General features: G+C 40.0%; 1 protein-coding gene across 2 annotated transcripts; it reads right to left on the reverse strand.

The window, feature by feature from the left end:
* Positions 1–430: 430 nt before the first annotated feature.
* On the reverse strand, positions 431–17,945 carry LOC122087214. 2 transcript variants are annotated; one of them, XM_042656268.1, is made up of 5 exons: positions 17,717–17,945; positions 15,952–16,293; positions 13,720–15,218; positions 2,603–3,042; positions 431–1,984 (listed from the first exon to the last, which is right to left on the reverse strand). In XM_042656268.1, the coding sequence occupies exons 3-5, from the start codon at positions 15,163–15,165 to the stop codon at positions 499–501; spliced, it is 3,372 nt and encodes a 1,123-aa protein (XP_042512202.1). In that variant the 5' UTR covers positions 15,166–15,218; positions 15,952–16,293; positions 17,717–17,945; the 3' UTR covers positions 431–498. The 2 variants fall into 2 exon arrangements, with proteins under 2 accessions (XP_042512202.1, XP_042512201.1); XM_042656267.1 differs by lacking the exons at positions 15,952–16,293; positions 17,717–17,945 and having other exon boundaries at positions 13,720–15,605.
* Between the last annotated feature and the right edge of the window lie 3,110 nt (positions 17,946–21,055).

The raw sequence follows: 21,055 nt of genomic DNA on the forward strand, positions 1-21,055 counted from the left end.
TGATAAGATTTCATTGCCATCACCACCTGGACTGATTGCGAAGAGATAGTAAAGCTTTTGAGGCAAGGTGAAGAGAGTAGTCCATGGAAGGTGTATACTTTCTAGTGGGACATAAGAAAAACAGAAATATGGTATCTACAGGTTATCAATTAGCTAGGAGAACTAGAACTGATTCTATTTTGGGTTCTGTAAACTTTAGCTCATCAAACTTGGTTACTACCCGGGTCGCCATTGCAATTAAAAGAAGCCAGAAAGAAACAGCATTTTTCGAAACATCAGATACGTAAACCCGATACAAGGTGCTTCTGAAATATGTACACCATGTTTATTGTTGGAGAAAAAAAATAATTTTTCAGATAAATTGAGAAAAAAAAATTGAAACAGGAAAAGCAGAGAACTTACAGCTGCATGAACCGCTAGAGGAGAGAACTTTGCCAAGAACACAACTGATGTAGTAAATATGAAACTGATAAAAGTGATACCAAAAATAATCCCCCTCTATAACAAAAATAAAGCTTCCAAGTATTCATCTATATAAGCCAGGCATGGCCAATGGTCGGTCCTAATTCGAACCAATGTTGTATTATCGCATACCTCCATCTGAAAAAGAAGATGGTACCTCGGTGGGAGAAATATTAGAACAAGAAAGCACCCCATGTTTCTCTTAGCGATGTCCATATGGATCTCTTTGTCATCTGCATCAATGTACTCAAGTTGAAGTGGCCCTCCATCAAAATCATTAATGGAGGTGGAAACATCAAGGGCAGAATTTAAGGCTACATCTTTCCAGACAACGTTCTGGATGGTCCCTCTTCCCCTCACTCTGTTAACAAGAGGTTCACCAATCACACTAACAACATAGGGTGTCAAGTACTGCTCAACAACCCCAATCAGAGCTTCAGCAGGGACTTCCAGTAGCTTAACTGATCGTGTTCCACTAATAGCTGCAACTCCTATGCGTCCTTTCAATGGAAATATCTCGCGTCCAGTTTTTGAGGAACTATCGCAAGCCTCCCATAATGCATAGAACAAATCAGAGTAATATGCAGGGATTGCATCTTCTGCAATGTCAGACGGAACACTAGCCTTGAGGAACATGTCTTCAATGCCAACCATAATACTCTGAAGCTGACCATGAATGATCTGACCATTTTCGGTATTAGCCTCAATGGCAACATCAACTAAACCAGGCATTGGCTCTCTTGGCTCCAGTTCAATCATCAGTGGGGCTCTGAAAATTTCCTGTTTCACAGAACCATTTTCAGCGGGTACAATATCAAGGCAATCCTTCGAGGCAGAAGCATAATCATTTTGGCAAGGTTTACCAAGTAGAAAAGGTATGTGGAGTGATGGAATAGACCCATATGGTGACGAGGATGAAAAATTAAGGACTGTTGCATACATAGCAGGCAGTGAATCTGATCCATCCAAATTATTAGCAGGTAAATCAACTCCCCAAATGCGACTGAAGGTCTCAGAATCAAATCTAAGAGTACAGGGTATTTGAATCTTCAGTCCCGGCATGTGTCTGAAATCGGGAATGCATAAGAAGTGCCTCCGCAGTATCGCTAAAATCTCTGAAACCTTTGAATCCATCACACGTAGAGGCTCCTGAGGTTGATCAATTTTCTCAGTCTTGGAGACAATTTCGATATCAGAACTTCCATCAACATCCCTTTGCACATCCACAGGGGGATCACTGTCTCTGATTCCCTGTAAATACCCAGGGTTTTCACTTCCAACGCCCAAAGTAAATAGAGATAAGGACCATGATTGTTTAACAAGAAGTGGAATCACCCTCTCAATGTGAACATAGGAAGAGATACTTCTGCATTTCCTAAGATCAAGAGAAGGCAGAGGAGACTGTGCATGGAAGAATGAGCTACTTGCTGGAGATGGGGAAATGCCAGGAAGCTCTTCCCCAAGGTTTAGTATGTGCCTGAGCTTCTTTCCCGGTATGCATACCAGCATCCGCAAGTAGATCCTACAGAATTTAATAGTCAAATGAGAGAAATAATGAGGTCAAACAGAAAGGTCCAATTTCTTTAGTTTCCTAGTCATTTTTATGTTCCTCTACCCTCACCTTCTGCCTTCCCTTTCCTTGTTCTTTAACCTTCTTTGAAGGAGCACGCAAAAGATCCAGGCCCCAAAATTGAGATGAATGAGCAACCAATATTCTAATCACCTAAACTGGCAACTGATGATCTTACATGTGTAACCTGTGGGAAGTCATCTGTTTCTTCCCTGCCTTTCCCCAATTTTTTCAATTTCAGCCTAGTTAATCTAAACCATAACAACAACTAGTGCAGGCAAAGGGTGGAGATTTTTCTCACCAAGAACCTCGCTAACCTGCGAAAAACCTGACATCACCCAACATTTGACTGGAGAACCAGTGAACTGGAGCTTTTTGCTAGTTCAGACAAGTATATCCAAACCCCAATTAATGGACCAGTATGTATCAGTTTTAGTACGTTATAATCACACCCAACTTCAGCCCAACCCATTGCAACACCTAAAATGAAGAACCCTTAATCAAACAAAAGGAAGACCTGATGCAGTACAGCATAATTTATGAACTGAACGAAATAACTCCATCATGTACCTTGCATTATCACGAACCTCCAAGTCAGGAAAGCAAAGGCAAGTGAATGCCAAGATGCGTGAGAGTCCAAGGAAGACTCTAGAGCTGTGATGGTGCATGAGCATTGTCCGGCAAATGCATAAAACTTTACTTCCCAGAGACCACGAATTTAATCCTGTTTCTGCACTATGTTTCTCCACAAGGGAAACAACAAAAGCAGTAAGCAACTCCAGCAACCCATGAGGAGGTATGGTAGCATTCTCAGCAATTCTCTCGAAAACAGGAAAGTAAGAAGCCAAATGGTAATACTTGATGACCTTCGGAAGCAATTGTTCATCAAATGTCTGAAGCAATCGCTCCCCCAACCAATGGTGTGAGTGACAGGCCAACAGACGGTCAATGAAAGCAACAATCACTGAAACTAATCTCCGGAACTCCAATGCCATGCTCACTAACATTCTCTGCACAACAGAAATTGATAACGCACCAATTAACAGCTGAACCTCTCTTTGCTACTTACAGGAGCAGCATATTCTAAAGAAATGCACATGCTTCCACAGCTTGTGAAGTTAATTGCAAATAGAAAATTGGACAATGCGAATATACTGAAGTACGCTTCCATACATTTTGAAGTCGATAAAACAGAAATCAAAGGAACTCACTAGGTTGACCTTAGGTATATCCTTACAAACACGACATAGACAAGTAGGTAGAACCTACAATTTAATGGTTTCCATTTAAGAGGACCTTGAAACTAGAATGATGGAGGGCCTACAAACCCTACCCCTAAACGAAGGAATTAGGGCTAGTAATTGGGGAGATAGGAGCAGAGTTAGAGCAGGAAAGATTAGGTTGAAATTTGACAACTCAACAGCCAAGGCTCAGTGAAGACCGAAACTTGGGCCGAGCCACCATTGGTTAGGAACAATCAGTGACTGAAAACCAAGAAAAATCTCATCAGTTCACAAGGGTGTGATTGGACTAGAGAGGTTGTTAGCCAGAACAGAATATTGGTTCTTGAAGGGATGTTATGGCGATATTCTGGCAAGGATCTGCAGGTACTAACAACAGAGTAGAATGCATGATGATCCGATTTGTTAACAGAATTAATAACAGCACATGGCACAAGCAGAAACAGAGAATTATTCAAAATAAGCTTTGTTAAGGTGTGGTCCTATAGGTGTCATGGACCCCTATTGGACCCTTTCATACAGGCGGTAGTAGACCTTAGGAGTAATCAGACTATAGAGGAGTTTCCCTATCGTGGTTAGTAGTTGGTGGTTGGTTCTTAGGCTCTACTTGTCATATGATAATATGGTATCCAAGCTCTTCCAATAATCAGACTATACACTCAATCTGGTTTGATAGTCTAAAGGGTTCTTCTTGTAGCATTCTATGCTGCCTCATTTGTATTTCAGATCCTAGTTAATGATGATATGAAACAAAACCAGGGTCTCTCTTATCTGTTCTTGATGATCATGGAGTGTTGGAACCATTGAAGACAAGATTGATATCTTCTACAATCAGGCAACACAGTTCTGGATCTTTTTTTAAGGCAGCAGACTTCTGGGAGTTTTTTTTTTTTTTTATTACCTCGTCACAAGCCATTGACTACAACGAAGGTTTTGCAGGTTGCTTCATACTTCCCAAAAGACCACTCAACCTCTGTTTCAGCTTGATCCACCAAGCTGCTTTTCCAGATTTGAAGGTTATGTTTTTTTACGATCTGACCAGCAGATCATGTTGATGTTTTGACGTACCCTTCTATAAGGGTCCACTCAATCCCTATGTGCAATAAATCAGCCCTTCAAATATTTGGTAATATATTTTCTCTTATTTCTCCCTACGGTACCCTGTTTTTTGGATATTTTTCTTCGTCAGTTTTCCAGGTCTTGTTCTTAGATCTTTTGGAGCTTATATGGATTTGCTCACTGTTATTGAGGATCCTTCGACCCACTTCTGGAGGTTAGCTAACACCAGTCATTGCTAATTTTTCAGTTTCACACAAATCTGGGTTTTGTCTTCTCACCTATCAAGGTTGATTATTGTGGGTTCTACTGATTTTCTTGTGGTTCTGTTTTCTGTGTTTTGTTCACGCAGATTTATTTTCTGGTCAGTAGTGTTGTACGTGGCTATTTTTATTAATTTCTATTGTGTCTGATGGATGATCCCAAGTCTTCTTCAGACCAAGGTTCTAAATCTCAATTTTGAGGCTGGTTTCAACCATGGCCGAAACCTGGTATTTTTCTGGGTCAAACTTGATACCTAGGTTCCTCACTCTTAAGAGTCGAAGCTACCAAAACTGTCAAAACCCAAATCGCTGGTTGGACCAAGTTTCGGTTGAAACTACCGAAACTGTTGAAATATGGTCAAAACTTGTCAAAACCTGGTATTAACCAGTATCGGCCTTAGGTTTTGTCTTGGTACCCATCGAAACCGAGATATCTCGGTCGAAACTTTGCTTAGTTCCATGCTTCAAACAATGTTAATGTCCAGTTCAAGGGGTGCAGGATATTTTAACCATCAGATAATAAGATGTTGGGACTGATATCCCTTGCTTCCATGAGGGCTAGGAGTGTGATTCTTTGCCCCCATTATCAGGTTGATTGGATCTCTCAAGAAGTAATTCTCCCACCTGCAACCATTTCCTCTTCTGCTGGTTCTGAATCGATTTCAGGGTTGAAGATAACAAGTCTCTTCATGACTTGCTTTAATCCACTATTTTGGCCTTCCCATAATATCCTGCAACTTTACCTTTTATTTCCTTTAAATTTTATTTTCTGTCTTTTTTCAAGAATCCCCCTCCCCTTCATGTGTGCAGCGTGCTGTTCCAGGTTACTTGTTTTTCATCTTGTTAGATTGATCACATTTAATTATGAGTTTGCCACCCCACTTGATTAATTGAGTGGTGTAGCATTCGGGCAGGCCCATAAGCGATCCGAATAGGGTATCGAGGCCCCGGATCCGTATCAAGTGGTATCAAAGTGAAATCCTCTACTCTGATGGCATTCGACCCTACACTAATTACTCTTCTGGAGAGGCTTAAGCAGAAATTTGAAGATGAATTGAAAGAATTTCAGAAACTTCGATCAGATTCTCAAACAAATTTTGAAGCTTCTATTATAAAGTGTGTAGTATGATAGAGGACGTGTCGGTGGTGGAAGAATAGGTAGAATAAACGGTCTGATCAAGGTTGCAGCTGAAGAACTGATTGATGGTCCGATTTCAGTGGTGAAACCCCATGGTCAGATTCCAATCAACGACATGTCATTTGTTGACAACCATCAGGTGATCGTGATGACTTATTGTGAGATGTGCTAGATCATCGCCCCATCAAAGCTTTTGATCGTGGATGCTTATCAAGTGGTGCTCATCCTCTCCCTTGAAACTCATCGTCAATTTTTTCTCAACATCGGGGGAGTTGATGTAGAATCGTGGCCGAACTGGATTGACCCATCTGGCAATTTAGATTAAGACAAACCGGGACCAATCGGGTTTTGTTCAACAAGGAAACTTAGGATTTATTTGGGAAAATATTATGTCATCTTTTATTTTTGGTAGGATATTTAGGGTTTTTATTTTATATAGTTAATCTTGCAATTAGAGATCTACTTTATTAGATTGGCTGGTGTCGATCAGGATATTGAGTTGTTTCCCTTTTTTAAGTCAATCTTAGTTTCCTTGAAGGAATCAATTTCGATTCTTAGAGTTTAGTTAGGTGTCTTATTTTAAGCTTCAATAGGGATTTGCTTCTAACCAATGGGCAGATTTGAGAATGATGTTTATTTGAGTTGTTTATGGTACCTGGATGGTGCGATAGCAGCAAGGTCGTGTGACCTCTCCCCCCCTCTCTCTCTCTATGCGATCTATCTTCTCTCCTTCTCTAATATTTCTCTTTTTCTTCTTCCTTAGTTTTCCTCCCTGTTTCATCTTCTATATCTCTGTTACAGTTCTCTTTCTCCTCCCATCTCTTTCTGGTTTCCCTATTCCCTCCCCCTCATTACTGCCTTGCTGAATTAATTATAATATCCTGTTACTACTGTTTTCAAGGATAATTTTCTTCAACAACCATAACCTTATCCCAACTTGATGGGGTTAGCTACATGGATCCGTTAAGGTCTAAGATAGTAGTAAGCATAAGAATAGACGTTCTAAAAAGAGGTAAAAGGAGGTAGAAGAAGAAGTCAAAGCAGTAGTCAAAGAAGCATCCTTGGAACATCCCCTACAGGGGGTTGGCTACACGGGTCCTTGTCCTCCAATTACTTCTATCCGCGGTCATACTAGAATCGATCCCTACCAGCTGCATATCTTTTCTTACTACTTCGTCAATAGTCAATTTAGGTCTGCCTCTCCTTCTAGCTCCATGTAATTGAAACTGGTCACTCTTCCTTACTAGGGCATCCAAGGGTCTCTGTTGAACATGGTCGTACAGATAATTTTCTGTTATTAAAATTTTGCTGATTTCTTTTATTGGCTGAATGAACTGAGGAAGAATTACCTAATTCAACTTGTACTTGAACTAACAATATGCTGCCATGTTCCCCTCCCCATGTCTCCCAATTGGTACCTGTTAATTTGAATGAATTTCCTTCAAGAATATTATTTATTATTGCTTCATTGTCTTCTGTTTCTAATATGTTTATCATTGTATTGTGCTGCCTCAATTAATTCCAGCCCCAACCTAGGTCCCAGTGAGTCAAACATAGCCCACGTGGACAGCAACTCTAGGAATTCCCCTTGTCTATGTAGTCCACTTGCATCAGGAGGATAGGGGGTGTCTTGGCTAACCAAGTTGTTCAACAAAATTTTGAGTGCCAAAACTATGCCAAATGAGTGGAGGAAAAGCATGGTGGTTCCGGTTTATAAGAACAAATGTGATGCCCAGAACAACAACAACTACAGAGGCATAAAACTTATGAGTTATACCATGAAACCTTGGGAAAATGTTATTGAAGTCCACCTAAGAGAGGAAACTAAGATATCGGAGAATCAATTTGGTTTTATGCCAAGGAGATCCATAACAGAAGCTATTTATCTCCTAAGGAGGCTTATGGAAGTATTTAGAGCCCACAAAAAAGACATCCATATGGTCTTTATTGACCTAATAAAAGCCTATGACAGAGTACCAAGAGAGTTAATTTGACATGTCCTAAAGAAGAGAAGGGGTATGATTAACTATATACATATTATTAAGGGCACGTACGAGGGAGTGGTGACGAGTGTCAAAACAACAGAGAGTCAAAGTAATGAATTCCCAATCACAGTTGGGTTACACCAAAGATCTTCTCTAAGTTCTTATTTGTTTGCACTCATTATGGATGATCTAACCATGCACATCCAAGACTCGGTTCCGTGGTATATGCTACTTGCTGATGATATTGTTCTGATAGATAAAACCGTGGATGGGAGTAATACTAAACTATAGCTATAGAGATCAAACTTGGAATCAAGATGTTTTAGGATAAGCAGGACGAAGACTGAATATATGATGTCCCCTTTCAGCCAATCTAGAGGAGGGGAGGGAGTGGTGAAACTTGGGGAATAGGAACTAACCCAGATTGAATATTTTAAATACTTGGGGTCCATCATTGACAAAGGGGGAGATATAGATGATGGTATTGCCCACAGGATTAGAGTTGGGTGGATGAAATGGCGAGGTGCATCAGAAGTGCTATATGACAAAAGAGTGCCTATTAAACTTAAGAAAAAATTTTACAGGATAGTTATTCGACCAACTATGATGCATGGAGTGGAGTGTTGGGCAGTCAAAAAGAGTACTTTAAATAAACTGAGTGTAGCGGAGATGAGAATATTGAGAGGGTTGTGCAAAGAGACCAGGAGAGCTAGGGTAAGGAATGGTTGTATTAAAAACAATTCGGGGGTTGCACCAATCCAGGACAAGCTCTGTGAGAGCTGGTTGAGGTGGTATGGTCATGTTCAACGGAGACCTATGAATGCCTCAGTATGGAAGAGTGAACAGATTTATTTGGTGGGAGCCAGAAAAGGTAGGGGAATGCCTAAGATGACTATTGACTAAGAGGTTCGAAAAGATATGCATAGGGTAGGGCTCGATCCTAGTATGACTTTAGATAGAGTTTTGTGGAGGACAAGGACCTGTGTCGCCACCCCCTTAAAGGGGATGTTCCCATGATACGTCTTTCTCTACTGCTTTACCTTCTTCTCTTATCTCAATTTTTCTTCATTTTAACCTCTCTTTTGGGCTTCTTTATTCTAATTGCAATATCGGATCCATGTAGCCGATCCCATTTAGTTGGGATAAGGTTATGGTCGTTGTTGTTGTTGTTGTCCTTCTAAGTATACCCCTCCCAACATACATAGCATTCATTCCCCTTGTCAGATTTTGTTTGTTAGCCTGTCACTATTATTTACAGTTTTGCCATCCGATTGCCTTGGAGTTGTCTTTTTTTTTAGATGAATAAATAAATTTATTACCAAAGGAGAGAAGAAAATACATGGGAGGGAGGGGGAGAGAAGGCTTAAGCCAACAAGGAAAAGCCAAACCCAAAGGGAGAAAAGCAAAAAAAAAAAAAAAAAAAAATTACAACATCCACAGCCAAGGGATCAAAGGAAACCAGCAGCCAAGGAGGACAAGAGGGGGGGAAGGGAGTCAACGAGGGGTGGTGTTGATGGGAAGGTTCCAGGAGGCAATGATGTGCCTATTTCTAAGAGAGTTGGGATAGGACGAATTGGGAGGGATTGGATTTTAGAGGAAACATCAAAGAAGATGGTAGTCCAAATCCTTTCTGGAGAGCGGGAGTTAGATGACCATCTACGAATGTTTCGCTCCATCTAGAGATGGTTGATAGTAGCCGAGAAGGCAAGTTTCCCAATAGTATCACAAATAGAGGAGCCCGAGAAAGTCATATCATTCCAAATCCATTCTTTATCAAAGGGGAGAATAGGTCTTCTAGAGGGCCAGCAATGGAACAGGGCAGTTTTCCAGACCAAGGAGGAGAGGGGACATTGGAAGAATAGGTGAGGAATATCTTCGGATCCAAGGGGGCAGAGACAGCAAGAGGGGGGTGATAGGGATGTGACAGTAGATGAGGAAGGATTGGGTTGGAAGGCAATTGGAGAGACATCTCCAAACAATGAAACTGTGGCAGGGAAAATGACCCTTGAACCAGACGAGATTTCGCATAGGGACAGTAGGGCAAGAGGATCTCACGAAGGACCAAGCAGAGGCAAAAGAGAACAACCCATTGGAAGAGGGAAGCCAAATGCATGTATCATCTCTATCATGGTGACCAGGGAGATCCGTAAGAGGAGGGGGAGAGCTGGGGGGAGCCCAGCCAAGGGGGAAATAATAGAGGAGACACGGGAGGATAGGAAGGCCAGAGATATATAGTCCTAAGGTAGACTAGAGAGGAGAGAATGCCAAAGGGGTGCCAGGGATCCATCCAAAGGGAGGTGGATAGACCATTTCCAATTTTAAAGAAAATGGTGTTAAGGGCCAGAGGCCGGAGATTGAGAATTTTCCTCCAAATCCAGGAAGCATCAAAGAGGATGGGGGTAGTCCAAAGAGAGGTATGAGTAAGAAGAGAGTGAACCTATTCAACCCAAATACTTCGGTGCTTGGAGACAACTTTCCAAATGAGCTTTAGGATGCCCACAGAATTAACTTCTTTAATTCTCCTGATACCGAGACAACCTTCCTTTCTGGGAAAGCAAATCTTCTCCTAAGACAGAGGGTGGAGAAACTAGGGAGAGTTGGAGCCTTTCCAAAGGAGCAAAAAAGGCCTTCAATATATTTGATGATTGTAGTCGGAAGGACAAAGACTCCAAACCAATAGAGATAGAGAGATTGGAGTACATATTTGATTAGGCTGAGGCGTCTGGCATAGGAGAGAAGCTAGCCTTTCCAAAGCTGGAGTCTTTTTCTAAGGAGATCCAGCAAAGGGGAGCAATGATGGGCAAAAAGCTGAGAGAAGATGAGAGGAAGGCCTAGATATTTAACAGGTAAGGATCCCAAAGAGAACCCATTGATGCCAAGAAAAGTCTGGGCCTCCTCAAAGACACCAGAGAGAAAGAGATTGGGTTTAAGGGGATTGATACGGAGGCCCGAGAGATTCTCAAAGGAGTGGAGGGAGGCCATAATGGTAGACATGGAGAGGGGGTCAACCTTGGAGATCATGATATCATCAACAAAGGCAAGATGAGAGAGAGACGAAGGGATCTACACTTAGAAATGAGAGAAATGAGATGGAGATTACTGGCAAATTGGATGGAGCGCGACAGCACTTCAAGGGAGAGAGAGAAGAGAAAAGGGGATAAGGGGCAACCTTGACGAATACCATGCCAAGAGGGAAAATAACCCGCGGGACTACCGTTGACAAGGACAGAGAATCGGGGAGAAGAGATACAAAAGAGATTTGTTCCCAGATTCGCTCCTCTAAGTCCAACCTTTGTCGTCTTCTTGAAACCCGAACTCTTGAATCCAATGCTTCTCGCATTGCCTCCTCGTGGTCTTTCTCTTTTAACCATCTTCACAGTCCTAATGGCAGAATTCGGATTCTCCGGGACCCTAGTTCCCTCCATATCTCTTCTCTCTCCTCCTCTGCCTAAGCTATCCATGTCTCTATCTCTCACCCCTCTGTCCCCCTTATTTGTTTTCTCTCTATCATCTATGCTCATAATCTTACCTCCCTCAGGATCCCCCTCTGGTCTGAGCTTCTCTCCTTTGCTCCCTCCACAAGTTATAACCCCTTGGGCATTAGAAGAGACTTCAATGTTATCCGTTTCAGCCATGAAAAATATGGTGGCAATCCTATTGATAACCAGGCTGTGGACTCCTTCAATAGTTGTATTGAAGATCTGGGTCTCAGTTATCTCTAAGGGTCTGGAGTCAAATTCTCCTGGCATAATCGAAAGTAATCTTAGGGTGTCTCATTTTGCCACAAAGTTGCGTCTTATTTTGTGGGTCCATAGCTATTCTGACTAGCAAACCTGGCCAATAGATCTCACTATCTTATTGGAGATACATCAACGAATCCAATTGATACGAGAGAAGCTCGATGAGATTCAACAACATTGTAAAGACATCAAAGACTTAGCATTGGTCACATGTGATTGTATGCACTTTACATTCAACTACGTGAGCTCAGCCATTGAGCAATAGGTAGACGAGCCAGAAGACGAGTCACCAATGACGGAAGATGAGATGGCACCATTGGACATGGAAGATCAACTTGTGGAAAAGTTTAAATCGGTTGATCTCTTTAGTGAACTGATCGATTTTATTTTTCTAAGTCACTACTTCACAATGAACTTCACGTCATGGATTTCATAACATTCGATCATGGTTTTGATGGTGACTTCATACAACAATGAATGCAGATCGATTGGTGTTGATCCTCCCGTTCTGCAAAACTCATGGACGAGTTTTTCTCAACACCAAGGGGTTGATGTAGATATGCACCCGTGGAGCAATCCATACCCATCTGGGTATCCAGATAGAGATGAACTAGATCTATATTGTTTTTGTGTCTAGTATGATTGGAATTTACTCTAGTAGGACCATTGTCTTTGATTTTATTTTATTCAATTTATTTTAGCAAGTTGGGTTCACGTAGAATTTAAAGAGTCTAGTAGAGTCGGTTTGCTTAACTATGGTAGTTCCCTATTTCAGTTGATTTATTTTTTACGTCTTTATTTTCCCTAAATAATGGTTGTAACCATTGGACAAATGAGAGAATGAAAAGATGAATTGAGTTAAGTGTTTGTGAAGCCTGTGGGCGTGTGGGCAATTCTTCTTCCCCCCTCCCCCTGTCTTAGTGCGATTTCTCCCTCTCCTACAACTCTGGGTTTTCTCAGGGATTTCTTCCCTTCTCCTACAGGCCCTCCATCAGTTTATCTAGTTTTTTTTTCATAGTCCCTTGTAATAGCTAAGAAAATATTATTTACGTAATTTCTAATTTCAGTTTTCCAATTTTTAGGAAGTAGGAATTCTAATTCATTGGGTTTCTATTTTGTAACAGGGAGGAGTTTGTTTTGGATTTTTTGTTGTCGTTGTTGCATGGGAGGTTCTAATCGACCATTGGTTGTAACTGATTTTCATTATTATAAATAAAAAAGAAGGGGCTCTACCATCCCCAACAATCTGAGAAAAAGAAACACAGCTTTGTGCTTTGCTCTGTAAGAGAGTATGGTGAGAAGCCAATGGTGAAAGACCAAACAAACGGTAAAGGCCGCGAGTGAGAGACCCTCGACTGAGATAGTCCCCTATCCCCTTTGTCTATCTTCTTTATTCTTCTTTTCTTTCTTTGTCTACTAATTTCTGTGTGAGAGTTCGACCCTGAAGATGTTGATCTGCTGAATACCATATGAAGCCTGAATAGGCCACTGAAATGTCAATTCTATTGTAGTGTTGGTTCTTTGTTGAACTAACCTCTGCATTAAATCCTTTCTTCTGCCGGTACTCTTCCTATCATGAGATCTTCTCCTTGAGGTGAAACCCCCCGCCCCTCTTGCTGCTCATCTGCTATCGAAAGGTAGGAGACAATCCCCTCCAATTTATTTAACCCCTAGCCTCTAATTTATTCCACTCCTTTGCCTTTTTACTTCTAATTCCAAAACTACCCCCATATTCAATCAATTGATTTCGATTGAATCCATTACTCCATGTCTCTTCTCTTATGGTCTGGTATTTCAAGTTAATTACAAAACTGCACTGTCCTTTTGAAATTGGATCTTTATAGTCCGGGTGGGCCCACAACGACCCTGAACTAGGTTTATTAAACCCGGATCGTACCAATTGTTATCAAAGCTGAATATCCTGCTCCATACCTGAATCATGGTGGCCAACAGTGAAGTTATTCAGCAACTCAGCTCCCACAAGGAGGAAACCTAAGCTGACATCACCTACTAGCTTAATCTGTTCCCTAAACTCTACTATCTTCTTCTAAGAAGATCACTTAAAAGGAAAATTCTGCGAGTACCCATAGTGTAAAAGATTGCATTCCCTAACATGTTTTTGAGTCTTTCTCCTCTTGCAAAAAGTTATTACTTAAAAGGTAATTTCTGCAAGCACCTCGCTGTAAGTGTGAAAGACTGTGTTCCCTGACATGTTTTCATATATTTTACTTCTTATAAAAAGTAATCACTTAAAGGAAAAGTACCTGTAAAGTCTGAAAATTTGAAGATTCCATGAGAATCCCAATGGTAATAGGATCATCAGACACAGGATGAGGTGCTGAACCTATCAAGAACATATGGAAAGCCCGGAATGCCACTGCTGTTTCTGTGCTCCAAGGAGGCAACCATTTAAATGCCGAAACAGAGACAAGACCATCTTCGAAGAACTTCACTAAAGAAATTCCAGCATCGATTTCTTCACCACAAGCCTCTGGATTCTCTGAACTCAACTTGTCAAGACAGATAGCACAGTAGGCAAGCAAGTCTAGCTTCATAGCCTTCAATGCAAGTGGATCAAAGACAGTTGGATAAAAGTTTAAACCCATATTAGCAATAGAGCTCCTCTTTGATGCTTCCGTCTTCATGGGCAAACAAATAAAACCCAATAACCAGTGTAGGGCAAGCAGGCGGAAAACCAGATGATGCTGAACTTCCTTCGAGATTAGCATCAGACGCCGAGCAATCTCACCCTCTTGGTCATCAAATGCATCTAAGAAACGGGAATAGAGCATCAGAACAACATGGCATAGGATAGGATCGTACGAGTAAAGCATGCCAGAGAATTGCACCTTCAATAATGATGCCTGCAATTCCAGAGCCACCGTGACACGCATCAACATCGACATGAATTCCATCATTCCACAGGGTGTTAGAATATGTGGCCTTTCGAGCAAGAATGCCGTCACTCTCCGAAGCTCCCTGACATTCGAAACTGAGAGCTCTCTAGTCGAAGAGGAAGCTGTAGCAATAAGGGAATGTGGCACATTGAAAGGAAACAGAGGAACCGAGGTGGTAAGAATCGAGGCGTTGGCCCTGTAGATCACGAGATCATGGATTACCGATGTCAACAACAGAATGTAGCTTTGTGAAGCATGAGTTCTCTCGCTTTGGCACAAATTCCACAGATGGCCGACCACCTCGGCAAGCAAGCAAGGATAGGCCCTCTCTAATTCCCTCAAGCACTCGCAGGCCACACCCCTGGTCTGCCGATCCACACCGTAGTTCGGCCGGTTGATGACAGTCAAGAGCAATTCCGTCAAGCTTTCTAGGTAGCGAATTCCATTCTTCAATCCATCGATAGAGATCATGATCGAAGTTGAACAAACCATCATCTCCTCTTTCAGCGAATACGTCACAGAGATTCCGTCTACTGGAGCTTGAACAACAGAGCGGAGAGCTTCCATTAATCGCCCCAAAGCCTCTTCGACCTCTGATTCTCCGATCAAAACTTCAAAAAACTCTTCAAGAAATACGATGACCTGGAGCTTGAGCGGAAAATCCTTTCTCAAAATAGAGGAGAGAGCAACGTCCAGGAAAGCAAGGCTATGATACTGTGTAAGCCATCTCTCCCGAAGAGAAGCACTGGACTGGAAATCCTCGATTAAAGTCTCCCACTCCTGGGATGACAGCTGCTTCAATGGCTTCTCCATGTCCGCAAAAACCCTAGAAACCTCCTTCTAGAAACGCTCGTTTTCCAGAAGAACTGAATGGAGCAGAACAACGAAATTTAACATTACCCCCGAGTACCGAATTAAATATTAATAATACTTAGATACGCCATGGAACTTGGAAGAGCTGAAACAAGTTAATTCCTGTTAAATTTTCTTCTCTTCAATTTGGACTGAGTTTATCTTCACCCGAAAGGCAGAATTCCATGCGCTTCATTTAATGATTCTCAGGGACCCTAAAAAATTCTAATTAACAGGGAAAAAAAAAAACAGAAATGAAGCTCATATACTTCTATGAAATATTATAAATTATCATATAATGCAAGGGACAGGGTTCCCTCTCCGGCAGCGTCGCCCCGCATCAATGCCAATGCAGGGCCAATCACGGTGAATGTAGGTGTATTTCGCATTCGGGGTGAGGTCATTTCACCTTCCAATTATTTTTAGGTGCAAGTGCCACCCCAACAAGTTTAGTTTTTATTTTATTTTATTCATTTTTAGTGTAATTATATTTATAGGGAAAGAGAATGCTGTCTAAATGCATGGAGTTTGCATAAAGGAAGGGTGAAATGACACATCTCATCCCTGTTGGATGCCCCTATGCATAATGCTCTCATTCGCCAAACAAAGTATCAAGCACCCACTTGATAGAGATTAAAGTTATAATCAATGTTACAAACCAAACCATTAATGCATCAGTGAACTAGGAATGCAACAATCAACAGTTCTAGAACGATACAAAAATGGGCTTTTTAAATGTCATGTTACCTTCCTTGAGATAACCAAAACTGAAAAGAACATGAAGATGAGGTCCCCTCAATGATTCATTCTTATGCAGCCTTCCTTGAAAGACTCGTGTATCAGACGGTCATCAAGAATGCATAACCTCTCTTTCCCTTTTATTCTCTCCTTCTTCTCTGCTAGAGACAATTGTTATCTTCTCATTTTAGATCATCATGCAAACATATGGGAAGATCTCCATGAAGAAACACAAATATTTTATTGTTTTCTTTTTCTTTGCTTGCTTCTTGTTCTTTCTTTCTTCTTCAATTTAAGCAGCTCCTGCAAGAACTCAAAAGCATGATTCCAGCAACATTGGTGGAGTTCTTCCTGTTCATTCATTAGTTGGATGGAAAACATTAGTCCTTCCACATTCTCAAACTCTTTCAAACTCTTGAATCCAAATGCATTTTCTAATATTTGTATTTGAAGGTGCAAAGTTGTTAGACTGAGTTAATCGACAAGATCTACTACTACCCCTCCAAATGGAATTAGTAGGAAGTTTAAAGGTTTAAGCTATAGGGTTTATGGTTTAGGACATCAGGTTGAGGACATAGGATTTAAGGTTTACGGATAAGGATTTAGGGTTTAGTTAATAAGGTTTAGGGATTAGGGATTAGGGATTACGGTTTAGGGTATTGGGTTTAGGGATTAGGGTTTATCGTTTAGGGAATAGAGTTTAGAATTTATGACCACTCTCTCCCGGTGGTTGAGATGATCATAGACCAACTAAGCAACGAATTGAGCGACATGTGAAAGTTGTTGCGTAGTATCTCGTGCAGTAGTTAGACTATTACGCATCAGTGCAACGATGCTCCTAGATCAGCTTAATCAAATAGGAGCGAAAGCACACCTTTGGCTTGTCTTTCTGGCACGCCAGTGGCCCCCACCCTTTTAAAGTAAATAGTAGAGTAAGGACATTGCTTGTCTAAGGCTAAAGCACGTTAGCGCAATAATTTGATTGCGTATCATGCTAGGTGCTCATGTTTTTTGGCTTCGCAGGATTGCACATCTGCGCACTTTCGTTTTTTTCGCTTCAACACCAACTCTAGACATTTTAAGGTAGCTCTTGTTGTTTTTTATATAGCGCTAAAGCTTTTCTATGCTGGGTACACTACTTCTTTGAGTGAAGAAAAGAAGGGCATAGACACCGAACAGATCTTTTTAACTCAAATCAATGCACAGAGGAAGAGCTCAATGAGGGAAAACTATAACAAATAATTCTCTGAACTTCTTTTTTTCCCATTTATTATAAAATAATATCCCTCTTATATTTTAGAGATCCTTCATTTGAAATTCAATGCCCATTACACTTGGGAAACAATAAACAACGTCTTAGAGGTAAGAATCGAGTTTTAGCTTCACATTTGGGAGAGAAAATCATAATTCAGATAGATACCCAAAATTTTCAAATACGTAAGAACTTATGAGACTGGATTTTCTAACACTTTGCCACTTCATCATTGCAAGTGGAAAATTTCACTCACTCTACTACTGTGAATTCATAATTTCCACACCTAGTCAACTCATCACTACCGCTGAAATATCATCTCACAGTACTATTGGGGTATCTTAATATCAACACCTACAATATTCAACATCTTCCCCTTGATATTCTACTGTTTTGTATACCAATGGGAAATTATGTTGGTTTAACCCCAATAGCACAGCGGATTCGAATTGGGTGTGGAACTTTTTCTATTTGATTCCAAAAGAAAAAAATAAATAAATACAAAAGGGAATATATGGTTACCTTGCAACCACAATCGAAGTTCCTCTCCAAATAATAGTTCTTCCTTGCTTGAGCAACAACAAGGATTAATTCCTTTCAACGCTTTGAAACCTCAATCCACGTTCAAAGAATGAGAGTTGTTCTTCACAAAAAAAAACGAGGGTACCATTAAACCCACTCTCGTTGCCACTCACATACTCATAATGGAGAGAGAGGGGAGAAAGAGAGAAATCGGCCAAGAGAGGGAGAGCTCCAAATTGTGTGGAGCTCTCTCTCTCTCTCTCTCTCTCTCTCTCTCTCTCTCTCTCTCTCTCTCTCTCTCTCTCGTCTCTTTTATAATGCAATCTCTTTTTAGGGTTTCCTCCTTTGTCTAATCTTTATTTTCAAAACAAAGAATTCCAAATATTGGTGGTATAGAACACTTTCTAAATTGGGAAGAGCAGAATCTAAAAAGGGATTGATATCTCTTTAATTATGACAATAATATAATCCAATTATATTTTATTTCACAGCCATAAATAAAAATATAATTAACTAATTATTATTCCAAAAAACATAATTAAAATCTTTAATTTGCATTTAAGACATTCCATTTATCCAATATCCTATACTGAGCTCTAGGGTGTGTAATTTAATGTTGTGAAATCCTAACCCAATATACATGTCTATATTAGAGATTCAATGACCGTGATTGGATGCCGAAAACATTTTAGATAAAATATTAGTAAATTAATAAAAATAATAATATTTTTCAATAATTTATATAAAAAAAAAAAAAAAAACGACTCTGGCACGAGATTTTTGTCCGATTAAGTGCAAACATTCTCTCTCCTCGATATTCCCCAATTAAGAATAGTGGATCCCATGTTTACGATCACTTTCATTTGGACTACATGTCTAGTTAACAGATATATAGTCCATAGTACATTAGCCAATGGTTTACCAAAACATGTGATATAAAATTGCAACAAATAGGATATCTCAGGTAAGGGTGTCAATATATAACCGAAACCGTTTATCGGAACTGAAATCGATCAGTTATAACTGAACTGAACCGCACCGTAGTAAATTGATCCGGTTTTAGTTTTATAGGCCATAATTCCAGTTTGGAACCGAACCGAACCGAAAAATTGATGGTTAACCGGCACCTAGTATTAAAGACTTAAAGTGTTTTGATTTCGATGGGTCTCTACAAAAAAAGGAGAGAAAAAAAAAAAAGAGCAAAGTGCTAACCAATAAGGGAGCTTCACTTTTACACAATCACACTTCTTGATTTTCTAATTTCTAGGATCATAGTTAATTAGTTATAATATGTGTAGTCTTTTACATGGAAAGTATATTGTCCTTGGAAAAATAAATGTATATTATATTAACTCTTTAGGAAATTTAATATATGTAGGATTCACACTAATTATGATGCAAACCATTTTCTAAAACGATACTATTAACCCCATGTAAACCGATTGTGAACCGAATAATAAGAACCGATTAAAAACTACTAAAACCGAAATCGGATGAAAACGATTTTGATTTCACCTTATTCCTATCTGGTGTAGTTTTAGTTTCACCTTATCAAAATGTAAACTGAACTGGAACCAAACCGAATAACCAAAACCGCACCATTTGACGCCCCTAATCTCATGTCAAAAGTCAAGTGACGGGTGCGAATCTCGTCCTCATACAACTAGTAGTAACATATGCGAGATTCTTACCAGGGTCTTTCCTCTACACACATTGTATATATACTCATATATATGTTCCGAAATCATATTCCTGGTAATATACAAGATGACATCCATATGAACAAGATATCTGATCCATTCCTAGCTGAGAATGATTTGGGTGAAAACCAGTGGAACAACTTACAAACCCAATAAATAAATGTCATGCATAAATTTAAATAAACTGAGTGCAATGGACACACATATCTAACAAAATAGACGTATCTCCGTCATCTGATATGATAATGACCTGAGATTTATTCCACCTGAAAAAGGACATGAAGCTTTACATGTTTCATGTTTAGAGCAACTCCATCTGCCATTATGTCACCTCGAAATGCCATTAAAGACCTATCATATATAAATAAGAGTTTTGAAAATTCTGCACAACAAATAATGTGCAAGCCCTAAGACAGCTCGAAAAATACACTAAGTTGATGATGCATAAAAAAATAATTTTTCAAATTTATTACCTAAATTGTTTAGGCCATTTCACCTTGATTGTCTTCACTCTTAATCCACCTCACCATACATGTTCTTCAAACTCACACTTGTGAATGTCTGTTGGTTGTCACAAGAACAAGGTGTTGTTAACATTGATCTTCATTAATCATGCTTAGATGTTACTAATCTGACATTACCTACGACTACCCAACCATCTTTGCGTTAGATGCTTTACAACCTCCCCTTTTGGAATTGTTGGCAACTTCTCTACACATCACCAACACCATGAACATCACCGTAAATAGAATCATCCTACTCCCCCTAAATTTGAAAACTCTACAACTCCTTAAGGTTTGTCAATGATGTGACTCTTCTTCCCATTTGAGAACAATCACAACGGGCCTTAAAATAAAGCACAATGAAGTCTAACAATGAAGTAAACTATGCTCCCCCTGTCCACATGCCGTCTACTGTTCTGGAAGAGTGGCTTGTTAAGAAAACCTTTGGGTTCGAATCATAAACCCTAGTTGAGAAAACTATACAGGAAAAATAAAAACACGAATCTAATAAAATTATCAAATCATAGAGGATCGAATTGTACATTTCACCTAGTATGTTGAAGATGATTGACGCCGTTCTTCACCTTTTTTCCTCTCTTGGTTATGGATCTTCTATAACCCCTTAGACCTCCTTAGTTCTCTTACTTTAGTGGTAAAGTCAAGAAGGGTGAATAATGGTTGTAGAGACCCAAAACCCAGTATTTATAATATTGTCCTGCACCCAAAACCCAAAACCCAAAACCATAATGGATTAGGCCAACATATCCCTAAACTTGAGAGTGGACCGAACCGGTTCATACAACTTGATTCTTACTCATTTAATCAACTCGAATAATTAATTAAGCCCATAACCCCAACAATATCGCACTTGGGCTACATTGATTATAAGGATGTATTTTAAATTGGTGTGATCATAGAATCTTATTACATTAATCACTCTTACTGTGATTCAATTGAAAAATCACTCACATCGAACAACAGCAGAAGATACACCTCAATATATGACGTACAACTTTTTTTCATTAAAAACATAAGTAAATTTTTCAATACGAGTCTATGTGGGATATTAACATGGAAGTATTGACATATCCTCAAAAAACACTATTGTCATTCCATGTAGGTCCTTAACTGTGATA

Source organism: Macadamia integrifolia, chromosome 8, assembly GCF_013358625.1.
Source record: "Macadamia integrifolia cultivar HAES 741 chromosome 8, SCU_Mint_v3, whole genome shotgun sequence".
Lineage (NCBI taxonomy): Eukaryota > Viridiplantae > Streptophyta > Magnoliopsida > Proteales > Proteaceae > Macadamia > Macadamia integrifolia.